General features: G+C 51.1%; 1 protein-coding gene across 4 annotated transcripts in view; it reads right to left on the bottom strand.

The window, feature by feature from the left end:
* ZBTB16 (zinc finger and BTB domain containing 16) overlaps window positions 1-18,056 on the bottom strand; it is a 194,093-nt gene that overhangs the window by 84,665 nt on the left and 91,372 nt on the right. For all 4 annotated transcript variants that reach the window (XM_058686783.1, XM_058686781.1, XM_058686780.1 and 1 more), the window contains one exon: window positions 9,371-9,468. In XM_058686783.1, the coding sequence (XP_058542766.1) occupies window positions 9,371-9,468 (98 nt within the window). The remainder of the gene's footprint in view (window positions 1-9,370; window positions 9,469-18,056) is intronic.

Raw genomic sequence — 18,056 nt, 5'->3', positions numbered from 1 at the left:
GTCCCCACCAACCAGCCTCAGGGAGAAGAGAGCGTGAAATACAAAGAAGCTTCTAGGTCCACTGTGACCAGAGGCAGTTTACCAAAGGCAGGAGGAGCTGTCTCATCCTTGTGAAACGCAAACCTGAGGCCTGTGACCACAGTTGCCACATTTTGGGGGACCCCAGAACTGAGCAGATCCTGTCCTTAGCTTTGAATCTCGCTACTCACTCACTCCCACGGTGGGACCCTCCACCAGCAGCTCCTCACAGCAGATCAAAGAAGCCAGTTCTCCCTGAAGTGAATAAAGCTGGGTGCTCACTTTACAGCAGCACATACATTCAAATAAAGCTGAAAAGTCACAGGCCCCTCCCTAAGGGCCTCAGCCCATTCCGGACGCAAGTGTTCTAACACTTAAAATTCATAATCTTCTCCTGAGAGATGGCTCCCCAAATTGTGTAAGCCTCAGGCCCCAGCAAACCTAGGTCTTCCCCAGGAACACGATCGCTGTAGTAACTGGGGATTCACTTACTCCACGATTCCTTATCAAAATGCTTCTATATGCCAGGCACTATGCCAGGTCATGGGCATGTGAGGATGCACAAACCACATGGTGCCCAGCGGGCACTGCACTCAGGTGGCTGGTACAGACCTCGGTGAGCACAGCAGCAGCAAGATGGGCTTTTTCCACAGCAAAGTCCAATACGGACCTTGCAAAACCTAACCCCGTGCATCCATGCGTCCGTGCTCGGTTCAGGTTGAAGACACATCCAGGGACCCAGGAAAAGCAGAAGCAAAGCCAGAGAAGATCCATGCTGGTCCCCGAGAGGCAAGGGCAGGAGCACACAAGGGTCCAGGCTCTGGGAGCACTCTCTGGGCACTCACTCAGGAGTCCTCCCCAGGCCTTCTGGGCCAGAGGGCCATTCTGTTCCCCCACCCCAACCTCGTCCAACTTCCAAGCTAAAATGCTTTGAGGAGTAGGAGAGAGAGACAGAAGATCAACCAAGACGGATGGAGACAAAGACAGATGAAGATCTAAGAAAGGAGAAAGAACATAGAGAAGAGCATCAGGACAGGGCTGAGGTCGACGCAGATGCCAGGACAGAGACAAAGAGATGGTGTGAGAGGAGACGGGGAAATAATGGAAGGAGAGAAGAGCCACCCTGAAAAATAGCCTCCTGCCACCACAGAGAGCCCAGAAGAGGGCGCTAAGAAGGACATCCCCCAACCCCGCAAACTGGGCCCAGGCATAGCAGCTGGGGGGGCGGGATATGAGGGCCACGGAGGAGAGCCCTGGATGACCGACCGCCCCAGAATCCTGGCAGGGGGTGCGTCTGGGAAGCAAAAGGCAGGTGAAAGGGCCCTGGAACCAGGAAAATGGCATTGCCTTGGGATGGAGCCTACACCAGCACCCTACCCTACCTACAACCCCATGATCTACTCATCCTCATACCAAAGCAAGGGCCAGCCAAACAGCCCAGAACTTAGGGAGGACAGAAGGAGCCAGGGAGAGAAAAGGAGAGAATGTAAGAATAAACAGCAGACAGACAGATGTCCTGGCATCCATGTCTCTGGGGGCATTCATTTCCCCATAAGAATATCATCACCCAGCTCTACAAAATCTTACGGTGTTGGGAGGGGGTGCGTGGGGGGAGAAACCACCCTACTTTGGGGTTGAAAAAATCAGAAATAAACACACACACACAGAGAGAGAGAGAGAGAGAGAGAGAGAGAGAGAGAGAGAGACGCAGAGAAAGAGAGAGAAGGTTATTACATAATTTCTACTTTCTTTCCTCCACCCTTAAAGTAATGTTCTATCTGACAAGCTCCTCTCTGAGGGGGGAAAAATGACAAATCCAATCCAAAATTCAACAGCCTGTGTTCTGTTCGGAGAGCACACAGTGTACTGTACAGCCCATAAAACTCCAAACAGCCTCCAGACACTGCCGCAATCGTCCCCCATCAAAACACTTTGTCTTGCATACAAAAATAAGATACCGCGCTGAACAGAATACAAAATCAGCCCATTACAGTACAGGGAGACTGCTACTTAGCAACGAGGGGGCTCTAAAGCCTCAGTGCTCGACAGGAAGCAAAATCTGTCGAGCCTGTTGGGCAAATGATAAACATTAGCAGTATTAAAAAAACACAAAAGCCATGTAAATGGATAGACATAATGTGGAAGCGAATTTATAGAATAAATTGGGATGGGGGACCAGAGCGTAGGGGGAGAGAGGCTGGGATCCAGAGGGGTAGAGGCAACGAGCTTCCCAAACCCCTGCTAAGGCACCATATGGAGAGAGAGACGTGTGTATTTGGGGGGAGGAACATGTGAACCCTTCTTCACCCAGGGGCTGTAGGTGCACGGGGGCAAGAGAAGTGGAGGAACGCTGTTTAATACAATGACCTGCATTGAACTTGGCGAACTTCCTCTGCTCGGCTGGCCTGACGTACAATCTTCAGAGCACACATACCCCGCAGCACCAGGGTGGACAGACCTGGAGCTTTACCTGCCCCGGGGGCCAGCATCATACCCAGTGCTGTTACAGGACCTGTCATTTGCTGTAAACAAAATCCCTAGCCAGAAAAAAAAAAAAAAAAAAGTTAAAAAAAAAAAAACAGAGGCAACAAATCCAAAAGCACCCCATCTGGGCTGGAAAAATCAGTATATTTCATCAGGTAAAGGGGAAAAATACTCTGGCTGTGAATCAGCAGCTGGGTTTCGGATCCTAGCCAAAACAGGAGCTAAAAAGCAAAACCATATTCTTCTGGTCTCAGTTTAAGGCTCTTGAGGCAAAGAGGGAGAAGGGGCGGGGGTGGGGGGGGCGGTGAGGAAGGGGGCAGAGGGGGGGAAGAAATGTATTTTTCATCAGCCAGTGTATAATTTATAAACAGCATTAAACAGTTTTTGTTTTCTTTTTCCTCTCTCCCGTGTATGGGCTTGGACAGCAGTCAAGCCTGCATTAATTTCTGCTTTGGGTACAGTGTGTTCTTGGAGGCACATCTGCAAGCGATCATAAACTCTCTGGAATGCTGGCAGAACATCCAGACCTGCCGGCAGGCCAGTGACGACACCACTCTGGGAAAAAGTTCGGGAAGCAGGCCAAATTCAGAGCGGGGGGGGGGGGGGGGGGGGGAGGAGCGCAGTGTGTTCAAGACAGAGCAGAGCCAGGGAGAGTGGCTGCTTTCTTCCCTCTTCCCCTCATTCTGCACCCCGTCACCACCACCCACCGAAGGGAAGACAGTGGGCTTCTGAGCCTCTTCTGTCTGACCCTCTCTGTGCTCTTAACCCCAACCTCCATGGTGCCTGCTTCTGAAGGCGTGCCGAGGGCGATACGTGACCTGAGGAAGTTTCTGGTTTACCCCGATGGCAGAAAGCTACTCTGACGAACAGACCGCGACATTCACTTGAGAGCAGGCAGAGAGGGGATGAGCTGACCACAGCTCAGACCTGCCTGGATAACACCCAATCTCTTGCTCTTAGCAGATACCTATCTGGCAAGAGAGAGGTGACAGAGACAAGCAAGTCCTGAGAGGCCACCTTTAAACCCTAAGACGCCTCTCCAATCCTCAGCCTGGGGACCATACGTTGCCACCACAGGGAACCATCCAGCTGCCAGGCTCCCCCCTCCCCACTTGCCCTGTCTCTGGGAAGACCCTGAACCCCAAAGCTCAGTGTTCCGCAAAGAAAAAAAAAAGGAACAAGTACAATCCACAGGTCTTTGACATCTGTAATTTTTTTCCCCCTTCCATTGGACCAGGACATGGGAAAGCATGAGAGAACCAATCTGGTTTCTGGTCCCAACCCTTTCAGCCCTTTTTCTGTCAGACGGATGACCCAGGCCCCTGATGATATGCCCTGGCCACCCCCATGCTGCTGCTGGAATCAGAAAATCCATCAGCCAAAGACCATATTCCTTCCCAGTGGCTCCGACGATGGGGACGAGACTGGTATCAGGGGAGATTTCTCAACAGCCATGGCTCATGGTGCCCAGAAAAGGGCAGGAGGATGGAGAACAGGGGACCTACTGATCCCTGGCAGGACTGGACTCCCAAAGAAAGGCCACCCTCAATCGGGACTAGAGGCAAGGGCCTATCTACCTTCCAACCACACCCCAAGATTGTCAGGCATGCCATTTCTCCAAGGGGTCTTATAAATCCTATACTCCAGGCTAGTCTACATCAAAAAGCCCACAGTCCTTTCTTTCCAGGAAAAAAAAAAAGTGTCACTCCCTTATTCAACCTTCCAGTGGCTCTCCAGTGCTGCAGGTAAAGTGCACATTGCTTTGCTACTCAAGGCCCCCACAATCTCACCTCATCCCTCCCTTCCAAAGCCTACCCTCTCCCCCCCCCACCCCGCCCCCGACCCCAACACAGCCTGTACATCCCGGCTACACTGCATGTCATCGTGGTGGCTTGGGTCTCCCCTACCAGTTCCTTTCAAAATTCCATTATTCCCACCAGTCATTTTAAGTTCTACCACCCTCTAGAAAGGACACTCTCCTCCTGCAAGTTCCTCCTAGAATTCTCCCTGACTCTTTGTGTCCAACACCTTCTTTGGTCATTTCAGTCAAACATCTCTCCTACTGGGCGTAAGCTCCTTGAGGGCAGGGATGCTGTAAAGCTCTCTCCAGTGGTGCTTAGTCAATGTCCGCTGGCTGCAAAAACGAATGACGCTCCCAGGACAGGGGCAGGCCACAGAAACCTGCAAACCCTTCAACAGCCTGCAGTCAAGTCAAAAACAGGAGCAAGGAGTTCTGGGTGTGCTCACTTACAATCCACCAGTACTGCAGCCAAGCCGTGGGAAATCCTACCTAATGGGAAACCTTACACCAGCAAATCCCAGAACCAACCCGAGCCACCGCCTGGGTCTGCGGTCTCTGCGTGCACATCTCACAGCCAGGAATCACCTCTTCAGTGACAGCAAGGAGTGGCAAGGAGACAGCAGGTCGCCGATCCCCGCAGCAAAGGGTGGGAAGGGAGCTGTCAGAGCGAGCCCAGGAGGAGCAGCTTTGCAAGGCATCCAAGGTGGTCACTCCTCCCACCAGGCCTTGTTTTTTTCCCCAAACCGTCCCCATCCCAAACGCACCTCTGGGAACGCAGGGTGTGGCCAGATCTATCCTCATTAGTTAATGAGTTAGGTTATTTGTTAATTTAAACTTATCGTTATCATCAGGTATATCTCATAAACACTTGATTAGTTAACGCACTCAAATAGAAATAAAAACTTCAATTAAACTGAACATTCACTACTACCATTTAGGGTCTTAAAAAAGGAAGGAAAAAAAAGACAGAGAGAGAAAGAGAGAGAGGGGGGTAGAGAAAGAAAGAAGTGTCTCCAAGAAGGGCCTCCTACAGGGCAAACTTCTAATTAAACAAATTGTCGATTTCAACACAATGAAAACTGATTTAGGAGTGTAAATTTAGTATTCTAGTCACTGAAAATAAAACCTCATGTTGTCGGTCTCCTACAGGCTGATTTCCTCAGATAGGGAAATGCAGAGGAGAGGAAGACAACGTGAGAAGGGGCAAGAGACGAGAAGGAAGAGCAAGCCAGAGCGTTTCATTCTTTCATAAATAACATCTCCGCAGAAATCCGCGCGGCCTGTTCTCAAGCATCAGAGCAGCTCCTGTCTTGCGTCCTCCTTCACCCCACCCCTACCAGATTAGAAAAAAAAAAAAAAAATTAATCGCATATGATGACAAACTTGGCTCAGCACTCACTGTACCCACTGTACCCACAAGGCTGGCTCACAGCCAGGCCTGGCCGGGTGCCAGAACTACAATAACAAACACAGGCCACGCTAGCCAAGAGGGGGTGGGGGCAGCCAGCGCGCCCAGCAAGGAAGTGAGCCAGGAGGAGCACCGTTCAAGCTCGGCCGAGCACAAGAAAACAGCAGGAATGTGCCTGGTCCGAGGGCAGCAACCACATTCAGGGGAAGGCGGGGGCACTGGGACCCGCACCCAGATCCCAGACTCGCTTCTCCACGGCCTGCCCCTTGGAATGGTCCCCGAGGTCCTGGAGCATCTATTGTTCTGCTAGGCTCTGCAGTGTGGCCCCAACCCTCGGGGACGGTCTGTAAAGTGGGTCTGCACAGCACATGCTCAGGGGCCTGAGCCTGCTGACGGCTCCCAGCAGGGAGCCTGCAAAGCCGGGCAGCAAGAAACATCTCGAGTCCTCTAAACCGTCAACAGAGTTCTGTGATCGTGCAATGGAGAGAGGAGTCAGAACTGTAAAACCCCACTTCCCTTGGCCCCTAGAATCCGACAGGAGACCCGGCACTGCTGCCTGGCCCTCCACACCCCTCCTCTGGGGCCTTCACTGTTTCACAGGGGGCGTGAATGATTCAGGAAGTGGTCCAGCCTCCCTCTCAGCTCGTGTTGCTATTTTATTTTCAAGACATCCCAACGCAGGGGCGACAGGTACGCGGTAGAACGACACGGAAAGGAGCAGCAGAGAACAGAAATATCTAGCTCCTTTGCAGGCAAGGAGCTGTCTGCAAAGGTGAATGAAAGCACTATGACCCTCCCCCCCTCCCCCGGCCAAATCCTCTCTTCCAAGGACACTGGCAAGTGGGTTTCAGAGAGACAAGTCATTTTGCACAATCAGACTCTGTGTCGAGTAAGATATGAATGGAGAAGAAAGCCTAGGGAGACAGGACCCAGCTCCCAAAGCTGCCAGGACATCCGGAGGAGACCATGGGAGCCCAAAGTGGCATCTCAGGCAGAGCACATCCCTAGGCGGTGGCTGGCTCCGGAGGGGGTGGTGCAAAGTCACTCATTTTGTCTGAACTGGGGGCTCTGGGCCCACCAGCAAGTGCATAAGCAGTGCCTCTCCTCTCTGCCACTCCCACTGGAGCCACCAATGCTGCAGAGACTAGCTCGCTCACATTCAGCCGATACGGGTCGGTGGGCTCCCGGCTGCCCCCCAGTGAACCTCTGGGTCACAGTCTAAACCGTTCGTCTTGTAGGAGGGAGCCGGCAGGAGACTGGAGCTCCCCTGACACAGTCTTAGCCCTCCCAGGCCACACTCACTCATCTGACCACCATCTACTGACTCCAATAACGTGCCTAGCAATGTGCTGTACATAACGGGGACACCCCATCCCCAGTAGCTTACAGCCCAGCAGAAGAACAAAGGGAGAGGGAAACTACTTTTACAGAGAGCCTATCACGGGTCAGGCCTAGTGCTCAGGGTCTGAGGTGAGCCTCACAATTTCTCCAAGGTAGAGTCAAGCGCTCTCATCTTACAGATGAGGATACAGAGGCTCCAAAAGCTTACGTTTTTCGCCCACGATAACGTGGGCAGGAGGTAGGTTTCCAAATTTCTACCCCAGACTCCCAAGGAGGGGAGATAAGGCAGGTCCCTAAACAACCACAGCACAAAGAAGAAAGACTGTGCCCGGAGAGCTTCAGATAAAGAAATGCGGACACCCAGAAGCAGGCAGGACTGCTCCTGGCTGAAGGTGGGGAAGTGTGGAGGATGACATTGCTAAGGGACCTCAGAAGATCCGGCAAGGCCGGGGAAGGCTTATTCAAGCAGAGGGAAGGGAGTGAACAAAGCCACGGAGCCCAGAAAGCAAGCTGTGTCAGTATGCACGGGGAGCAAACCAACAGACGGGTCTGGCTAGCGTGCTGGACTCAAGGAAGGGGCAAGGAGGAAGGATGCTCGCTGGGCCAAGTTCCGGAGTGGGCGAGGAAGCTTTAACCACAGGCTGAAAAGTGTGTTACCCGCGTGGAAGTGTCCAGCACCTCACTGTTGGAGACCACACAGGGGCCCGCACTAGGAAGCACATAAAACAGAAGACCCACACTCTTGGCACTTGGGGGGTGGCCAAGCCGGTTGGCAGACAGCTTTGAAACCCCACACTGAACCCTAAACAACCTACCAAACTGAAGGGAAGCGAAAAGATACAGGGTGCAATTTATAAAAACAGGACAAAAGGAGTCCATGAGTCCCGAGCAGCTGCTGGACACAAGGGTATATGGACTCAGGACTCCAGGCCAATGTGGGATGGGTGGGCAGGACGAGGACGGTTCAGTGGAACAAGGGGTGAGGGTGGGCGACCCCACCGGGAGAAGAACGGAACACACGAAGATGTGCGGACAGAGAGCGCGTGCTGAGACAGACACCACCTGGCGTGGCACAGTGCCTGGATCTGGAAGGGGTTGGGGCACTTGAGGAGACGCCGTGAAGGCCAGGGAGAGAGCATCCCATGCAGCACCGAGCCACACGGGCTCTGCAGCCAGACTGTGGTGACTGAAGCATAAAAAGCACCAAACAGCACTGACATGACCGTGCGAGCCACGGGAAGACAGACTGCAAACAGCCAGCCAGACCAGAAGCTTCTGGGGTAAGGTGATGGGAACATGCTCCAGGGGCAATGTGGGGGAAAAGGAAGGTGAAATGGAAAATCGCCATTTACGACACACCACATATATGCCAGGGCATGTACAACAGATGCTTTTAACCTACATTCTGTCCCACAGTTTCTTTAAAAAAAGGACACAAGTTAGGCAACACCTGCCCTTTACAGATGCACAAAACAGGGTTCAGAGGACAGATCCACCCCAGGTCACAAAGCACGTATTACAGACAAGGTTTGAACATGTGCCTAACCCCAAAGCCCGTGCTCACTTCACTAGTGCTGGGCGCAGTGTGGGACAAAGACATCCACACGTGCCAGTAAGAAGATGGCCTCAACTCTCCCCCAAAATGTGACCCTAAGGTTGAAAGGCATGGGAATCAGAAGAAGAGAGCACTGGCCCTGACAGGGAAGTCTGAAGGCCTCTGCAACTGAACCCGGACACCCCGCTGGCCTCAGAGCAGCACCATCAGACCCGGTGTATCCTTCCCTCCGCCAAGGAGAGCTGGACACGCTGCATGCCAGGTACCACTCCGTTTCCCGTGCTTCGGGGAACAAAGCAGCTTTGCCCCAAACATGGGCAAAACCCCCCGCAGCCACACAGCCAACCCCCCTGGAACTGGGTAAAACTACCTTGCAAAAGACAGCACGAGGTAACTAGCTCTGTGTTCCTAACCTATTCAATTAAAGGCTCCCGTATTAACATGACCCCAACAGTCAGATTCATGAGACACTGAGAACCGAATGCCACAACTGTTGTGCTAATGCAACTGTCGTGTGCTTTGGAAGGGAGATCACACACAGGGCACTGGGGGATAACAAAGCCCTAGGAATCCCAAGAGAGCACGGGTTTGTGTGGACGGTCACACCATTAGGACGAACTCTCTGCTCCATGAACCTGGAGAGAGCATCCACGAAACACGGTGGACCACAAGCCCCGGCTGGCAGTGGGGACATCCGGGCTCTGAGTGAGGGCAGGGGCAGTTGCCTGGGCTCAAATGGGCCAGTCAGGGCAGCATCGCCTACCTGAATGAGCCAGTAAGTGCATTCTTAGTCGCAAACTATCCAGGAACCGCTTTCCGCAGAGTTCACACCCGTACGTCTTCATCCCACTGTGCAGCTTCCTGTAGGGAGAGGAAAAAATAGGTTGCGGCTGCTCTGGCTGGACAGGAGGCAGGCCCACCCTCACCTGGGGGCTCTGCGGACATCCCTCCAGTAGGTGGGCAGGAGGGAGGGGAGGTGGAAGGCATGGGGGCTACAGATGGGCACTGACGGAGACATCCCCACATGCTCAGACAGCCGAACGCGCCCCTCTTCCCAGGGACCGCTGCCAAGGAAGAATCTATTCCTGGTCTTGTCCAAGAGCTAGAGAACAGGGCACTTCCTACTGCTTTACCCACTGGCACACAGACCAAGGGGGGAAAGAAATCAGGTCCGATTTCAGGGTGAGAAGGAAGAAGCACGGGACAGTCAGTCAGACATAATGCTCACTGTCGAACCAGCACTGGGCGTCCTCGGAGGCCACCGGGCCTCTGCTCCCCTCGGTCAGGTCATGCCCCCCACTGCGCTGCAAATGTGCACGTGCCGAGCTCCCCCACGACACCGTCAGACTCCGAAGCGGTAGCACATGTACCCTTTCTCTCTCCCATCCCCAGCTCCCACGACAGTGACTGACACATAGTAGGCTCCGAATAAGCTTATTAATGAATCGGTGCCTTTATGGGCACAATAAAGCCGCTTCTCTCTTGGGGCATCCAGATGTTCTCAGAGCCGCACGTATGTGTCTCTAACACGCATGCCCTTCCCCTAAGGCCCAGCTTAGAAGACGTCTTCCTTCTGTTTTGACCAGAGGTTGAGCCCTGACAGGAAGATTTCAAGAAACTGGGTAACATCACCCTACAAATGCAGAATGGTGCGGACGGTAACGGTCATTTGGTTTTCCAGGTGCTTTCACACCCTTCATCTCATTTTACCAACACTGCAATTCTGAGTCGGGCCTGACACACAGGACCACCCCAAGACGACAGAGGTCCTGGTAACAACTGGCCAGAGGCCCAGCCTGCAAGAGAGCTCCGATCCCGAGCTGGACCTTTCGCCCCAGGCCCCTCTGCTCTGTCAGAGGCCGGCAGCAGAGTCAGGTAAGACGCAGGGGAGCAGGCGGGTAGCAAAGAGCTGAGCGGTGGGAAGAAGGTCTATGTGCTGTAGGACAGCAAGGATCTGAGCTGCTGGCTGGCGTGTAGGCCATCTGGCCTGAACACTGACTTTCTTCCCACCCACACTCCTGTTCTCAGGCCCTTACTTGCCACTGCCAGATCCGGGATCCACCTCCGCCCCCCCGTCTCTGTGCCTTCTTGCCCTACGGAACAGAGCAGGGAACGGCAGCCAGAGGCACGAGCTGATGGCAGTAGGGCAGAGAGTAGAGCATACAAAGTCCCCTTGGAGTCGACAACCCATTGCAATCAGACGGTGACGGGCTAGGATCACAGTAAAAGGCTGGAGAGCTGCCGGTACTGATACACACAAGACCGCGGGTGTGGAGGGGAAGTGTTACACACCCAAGTCAGCAGCACCCGGATCTGAGCCTCGGAGCCCAGATCACAACCACTACACCGAGCCACCCGCCGCCACCACCTTCCAAATCCCCTAACGAGAACTCAGTGGTGAGTCAAAACCACGCAGGCCCCCAGGTGAGCCTCCTGAGTGCCACAGTCTATGGGCCACAGTGGCTTGAGGATGGCACGCCATGTCCACGCCCAGCCCCCTTCACAGAACTCTTTCTCAATCAGGCTGTTTTGTTTGCTCGCTTTCCCTTTACTTCCTTGCCAAAAGCAACAAATAATTTCTCAATCACACACACACACACACACACACACACACCCTCATCCCTGATACTGTAGTGCGCCCCACCCCCATATTATCTTACTCCTGGCCATGGCTGATCCAACCCAATTGGGAAATAGTAACCGTACAGAACATTTTAACTGAACATTCTTAACTCCAAATAGATTTCACAATGCTGGACACTGGGACATGTCCTAATAGCGTTCTGGGCAAACCATGTTTTTAAACACATGCCCAGGCAACTAAGTGTGTGTGCGTGTAAACACATGATAGACAGTATTCCTGCCACTCACCCAGGCATGGCAAATGTTTGCTTTCCTAAGACATGTTCTGTGGAGCAGCAAAAACTCAATTCACAAATGGTTCGGCCGGTGAACCTCTTGCACGCATTCACGGTCATGTGTGGTGGAGGGCAGGGCATGGGTTTCCATCCCATCGATTTCCATCTTTTTCTTCACTCGTGATTTCTTACCTTCCAGGAGTGCCCACCTCTCAGGGAGCAGCTAAGCGGAGGACCAGCACCTATTTAGACAGGTTTCCCAAAAGGACCCTGGAGTGACCAGTCTTCCAGTATCAGCAGCCATCAACCAGGGTAAGCATCCCAACCCACCTCTTCTCCCTGTAGGCTCCAGACCAAATCTCTGACCCCGATGAATACTTTCTGGGTAACCCCACTGCCTTTCTTCTGGATGTGAATGGATTTGCCTGGCAATCAGTGAAAGTGACTTTCCTGGGCCACTGGACTAGCCTGGTGTGAAAGGTGGTAGCCTCTTGCCCTTTGCTGGAGAGATAGCAAGGTACAGGGAAGGCTGCCGGGCCAGCAGCCAGAAGACCTGGCTCCTCAGCCTTACTCGGCCATTAACTTGCTTTATAACCTTGGACAAATCATGCTGTAACAACCTCTCTGCATCTTTTTCACCTGTGAAGTGATATGGGGGACTTCTAAGGCTTTGATCCCTTATGGAACCTAAATTTTAACAGTCAAAACTCTTACTCATGGGGTGCCTGGGTGGCTCAGTCGGTTAAGAGTCTGACTCTTGATTTTGGCTCAGGTCACGATCTCATGGTTCATGAGATCAAGCCCCACGTCAGGCTCTGCGCTGACAGCAGGGAGCCTGCTGGGGACGTTCTCTCTCTCTCTCTCTCTCTCTCTCTCTCTCTCTGCCCCTCTCTCGCTTGCAGGCAAGAGAGTGCTCACATGCGCATGCACTCTCTCTCAAAATAAACAAACATTATTAAAAAGATCTTCTTCCTATCATTTTGCCTAGTTTCCAAGGAATTTCCCTAAAGGGCATTATTATTATTATTCTCTCTGAACCACATTCCACTGTGCGATGTCCCATGACACCTAGGCAGCCAGGCTAGGATAGCCTAAACAAAAATCGACACCCAACCCTAAAATCGATACTCATTTTAAAACCTTCTAATCCAGACAACCTGAGTTTCTTCCTTTACTCACTTGTGGTCTATTTTTCAGTGAAAGAAACTTCTGGAACCCATCAGCAGCCTTTCTTTGGAACCATTCCGCTGCCACGCATTTCTCAGCCTTCAGAGACACAGATGTCCTATCTTGTCTGATCCTTGGGGTAAGGACACTGCCCTGTACCTGACCCACTAACTCAGCATCCCACACAGGTTGCCAGAGGTGAGTGTGGCATCCATGTGATCCACACCAAGTACAAGGACAAAAGTCCTGCCCCACTGCCAGAGAGACAAGGGCAAAGCACACTAAGTTCAAAAGAGAACAAGGAAGCACTTTATAGCCCTAGGAGTTGAGTGAAGCCCAGCACTGGTTTGCTCCTATCTTTCGTTACTGTTCAGAGCCCCAAAGGAAGGATGTGGAATGGAAAGGTGAACCCTTCCAACCCATAGAAAAAGGAAATGGCAGAGAAGAATCTGAATGCCTTCAACAGACTTGGCTACCAGCAGACTCTCTGTACAGCCTGCAGAATGACCAAGGAGGAAATAGAATTCCAGCTGGCTTCTGAGCAAAAGTGCAATTTGTATGAACCCATGGTCTCTCACTCTGCAGACCACAACCCCTGCCCTGCCCCCCGCCACTACCACTATACTATGCAAGTCATTTTGATGAAAATGGAAATTCTGTCCACCTCCCTCTTCCTCACCACACACACATGTTTTCCCAGTCTGGTCTTGTCTTTTCGCAAAGTCTAACTGCTCATGGGCATCTGAGGTCACCAGCCTCCACTACAGCACAGGAAGGAAGGACAGGTGGGGACATCTTTGTGCCTGTCTGCATAAGTCCCTCGGTTTCACGCTCCCTTGAGAAGCAGTCCTGTTGCTGAACGCCATTTTCAGAGTAACCCAGTTTCAGCATGGCCCCAACACTTCTGTTCCATGCTTGCTGGAGGATCCATCCCCACTCGTGCGTCAAGTCCCCGCCACGCCCTCCCCACCTCCTCCCGCCAAACGGTAGTGCTGTCCCAGCACGGCCCACAATTGGCCCACTGGGCAAACCCATCTTGAATGGAACAGATTTTCAATTATGTCCAAAAAGACAAAGAAAAAATTAACCTTTGGCAGGTTTCTAGCTATTTTCTCAAGAGAGCTGAATCATTATGAGAAATTAGAACTAAGCAAATCTGAACCTTTTAACAAGTAACCAGAGAGAAAGACTCATTCCTTCTCACTGATTCTCAACCACACAACCCTCGCCAGTCAAATCAAGCTAGCAAGATACATCGAGCCATCTCTGTGCTACTGGGAGTCTGACAAGTCATAGATTTTGTCTGCTCTGGACTATAAACTACGTAACGGCAGACGCCATGTTGATTTTCCCTCTTCTTCAAGGGGTCTAGTTTTAATTTTTTTAATTTTCTTGATGTTTTTTATTTCATATTTGAGAGAGAGACAGAGACAGCAAGAGGGGAGGTATAGAGAGACGGAGACAGAATCTGAAGCATGCTCCAGGCTCTGAGCTTTAGCACAGAACCCGACGTGGGGTTTGGACTTACGAGCAGTGAGATCATGACCTAAAGTCATCATCTCAGTGAGATCATGAGCTAAAGTTATACACTCAACCGGCTGAGCCACCCAGGCGCCCCACGTAGGGTCTAGTTTTCGAAGGGATTTGCTCATTTCTGCTAAAGAAGCTCCTCCATCTAAGGTAGGCTCGAGGCATCCCTCCTCTCATTTTTAACAGTATTCCAAGCACAAGAACTTCGTGGACACCTCCAACCCAGTGCTGAACTCTTGTCCTATGGCTCCTGAAGTCTGCAAAAGGAAGGCCAATGCTATTTCACAGCCACACAAAGCCTGAGCTTCAGACCAACCCCTCATTCTCAAGATGAGCCTTCATCTCCCCAGTGTACCTAGAACATAAGAGCAGAATGAGTGGCAGCAAAGAGAGACCCATGCCGTACTCCATCCTCCCCTCCAGACCCAGCTGACCGTAACAGTGCTCCCTAAGAGCATCTTCTGTGTCTACTCTCTCCAGGAAGAGTTCAGCCCGTCTCTATCCCACAGAGCCAAGGGCCACAGGAAAAATGCTAGGAGAAGGGCCTGAAGGGGGGCTCCAGGCCCAGCAATGCCCACATTCCATTTCTTCCCAAGTTCCTTTGGCCAGAGACAGAAGCAGTCAAAGCAGGCCAACAGGAAGGTTTAGAGAGGGAATTCAGTTCCAATAACCCAAGAGCTACACTCCCTCTCTCCCTCTCTCTCCTCCTGGGGATCTGAAAGTGCCTGAACTGTGAGTTTTGCAAGGTAGACCAGCAGTGAGAACTTGAGTCTGTCCACAGGGAAAGTGAGTGGGAGGGAACTGCCCATCTTTGAAAAATAAAGTGGGGAATCCATCTTATAAGGACTTTTTTAAGGTCACGTTTTTCTTGTTCTCAGCTTAAGTGATCCCATACCCTGAACAGCACGTGGCTCTGGCCAGTGCGGCCTTCACGGTCCTTCCAACAATTCACCCCCTTCTTGGTCTGAGCTGTTCCACATGCAGAAGCCACCCTAAAGCCTGGGGCTTTTGCTTTCTGATCCCATGACCATCAGCTTGACCTACGCAGTGCTTCTAAGGGGTACTCAAAACAGGCAAGGACAAGACAGGAGATTCTGAGAGTCAGATCCCAAATGACGCTCTTCTCTCAAAGCCTGCTGCCCACATGGAAACTAATATTCTCCAAGGTTCTCTTCTTACCATGGGAACCTAGCTACCACCAAACCGCCTGCTTCTTCCTCTCCCTGAGCAGGACCTGACCAGCTGGCAATGGCATGCTGCCTTGTGCCCCATGTGGCCATGAGACGAGGCAGGTCCCTTCACAGAGCTCTGCCAAGACTCTCAGTCTCAAAAGCAACAAATGATTCCCAAGCACCATGGTCAGAGAACTCCACCCTGGCCTTGCTCACCTCTCCAACCAGAAACAGAACCAAGAGAGGACAGAGGAAAGAGCTTATATACTTCAGCAATGGGCTTATTCCTTTCTCTAAGACTCGTAAGTTCGAAACACACCTCCAATGTCCACTGACCTTTAATTCAAATGGCAAGAGGAAGACCAAACAGCCAAAGCATTCTGGGCTCCAATTTTTAGAAGGCATGAATGAAAACTTATCAGACTATCAGGAATGTACTCCCCAGAGCAACTTCCAGGGAGATTTCAAGGTGTTTCCATATTCAGTTCAATCTCCTGAACTTTCTACACATGCCTTTCTGTGGGGAAGGGGTACTCTGAAAAGAGCTTGCTCTACTGAAGGCCTCTGCCCTAAACCAGGACAACTGGAATACTCAAGGAATGTTCCCTACCTTCTAAGGGTGACATCATCTTATCCCAAGGGAAGGTCTCTTACGGCTACCATCAGTGACACATTCTAGTCCGAATGGGTCATTAGTCACATCCAGTATCATTCTCCTTAGGAACAAGCCATGTAGAAGTTCTTCGAAGCTAGAAGCTCTTTGAGGACAGGGAATAGGTGTCTATTTCTGCACCTAAACCCTCAGCACAAGTGCAGACAACCAGAGCTATGAGAGAAGCTACTGCTAGGTAAGCAGGCGCCAACCAGCCTGAGACAAAAGGATACCTGGCCACTGAAACCCCGCCCTGGGACTGCCTGGGATCACAGAAGGGGCCTGGATTGCCCAGGGTGGGGGTGGGGGAGAAAGATTAGTTCTAATCTTGGTGGGGGAGTGGGTCACTTTCATTTTCTCAAGGCATAAAGGAAATTATCCTTTTACCCACTTTTTTTTTTAATGTTGAGATTAGACAGTCATTTGACAAGCTGTGAATGGGGAGCTGGTATTACCACAAATTATCCTTGTAGCGATAGAGTTCCTTGCTCCCTGACTAGTCAATATTAATAAACATTACCGAATGCTTTTACAACACAATTTATTTTTTAATATAGCTCTTTATGTATGCCATAAAGTAAATATACCAATAAAAGGCAAGGATTTCAAACAACAGATTAAAAAAAACAACCAAGAACTAACAGAGGGCTAGTTAACACCTTCCGCGCCACAAGATAAGGGCTGACAGGACCCACAGAGTGTGCCCCTCTCCTGGGAACCTGGACCAGGGGAGCTCTGGAAAATGGTGGCCATTTGGTTGCTTTGGGGCCTTTTAAAGGGAGAGGGAGAGAATAGCAAAGAAGGCACGTCTTCTCAAGGATCTAGAATAAAAGTGTAACACATTGGCTAAAACACTCTTCTGGGGGAGGGGGTGGGCAGGAGACCCAGTGTTCACTCCAGCTCTGCTGGTAACCATCAAATGACCTTGGTCGAACCACTTACCCTCTGGAGGTTCCACTTTACGCCCTCTGCAATAATACAAGAGTTGAGTTAGATGATTTCTTAGGTCCTTTCCAATCGGGCTGACAACACTGAAAGGCTGTGGGGCCGAGAGGAGCCTATGCTCACCAAATTATAACCACCTTCATGAAGCCTCCATCCCTGATTCAACCCCTCAGCCTCCATCATTGAGTCCAGAACAGAGGAAGGACTCGGTGCATTTTTCCTAAATGAATGAACAAACCAACATGAAGGAGAATGCAAAAAGAAAAACATAGAGGTAAAAAAAAAGAGAAAGACACAAAACACTTCCAACATACACACATATCCGTACAAGAACAGCTGTCTCTATTGTCCGAAAGAGAAGGCCTCCGTGGGGTTCTTAGAAGAAGACCATGCATCACGCATGGAGCTGACTAAAAAGTGGAAGGAGCTGTCCTGAGCCTTGAAAACAGGGGAAAGGACAATGGCATTCCCCGCGGCCATAACCACACCAAGTACAGGGCTTTCCGATAAGGCTGCCCGTGTGGGTGTTAAAATACCATGTCAGAAATGACAAAGGGGCACGCTAATCTCCCTGCAGCAAATGCTCCTTGAAGGGTCTTCGTGGCCACTGAGCACCAGGAGGCCTGGGCTTCAGGCTGTTACGCAACGGGGCCTTTGTTTTAGAAGACCGAGTCCTTGTAAGTCATTTATTTGAAATATCTCCATCAACAAATTTCACCAAGAACAAAAGTTTTTCATTTGGGCGCCGGGCTACAGGATGATCTTATCACACACAATCTCATACAGTCTCTTTCAACAAGGTCTTAGCGCGCTTATCTGTGAAGTTCCTAGTAGCCAAATATGATTGAAATGTTCTATTTATGCTCACTGGATTAAGGAGATGTTGCAAAACTGCACAAAAACCTGGCACGTGTAAGCAAGGTATTACAGCGTGGGCAGTTAAGATCTGAGGGAAAGGAATCAATACACACTTTTGTAGTTTTCTTTCTTTCTCCTTCTTTTTTTTTTTTTTTTTAAAGAAACCAGGAAAGTTGTGCTTTTTGAAAAGGGAAGAGGAAAAATAGTAAAATGCCTTAAGATTTATAGCTTTTAGAGCTTTTTCCAAACCCAAAACAGAGCACCAGG

Source organism: Neofelis nebulosa, chromosome 10, assembly GCF_028018385.1.
Source record: "Neofelis nebulosa isolate mNeoNeb1 chromosome 10, mNeoNeb1.pri, whole genome shotgun sequence".
Classification (NCBI taxonomy): domain Eukaryota; kingdom Metazoa; phylum Chordata; class Mammalia; order Carnivora; family Felidae; genus Neofelis; species Neofelis nebulosa.
This window is presented reverse-complemented; position numbering and strand designations above follow the sequence as displayed.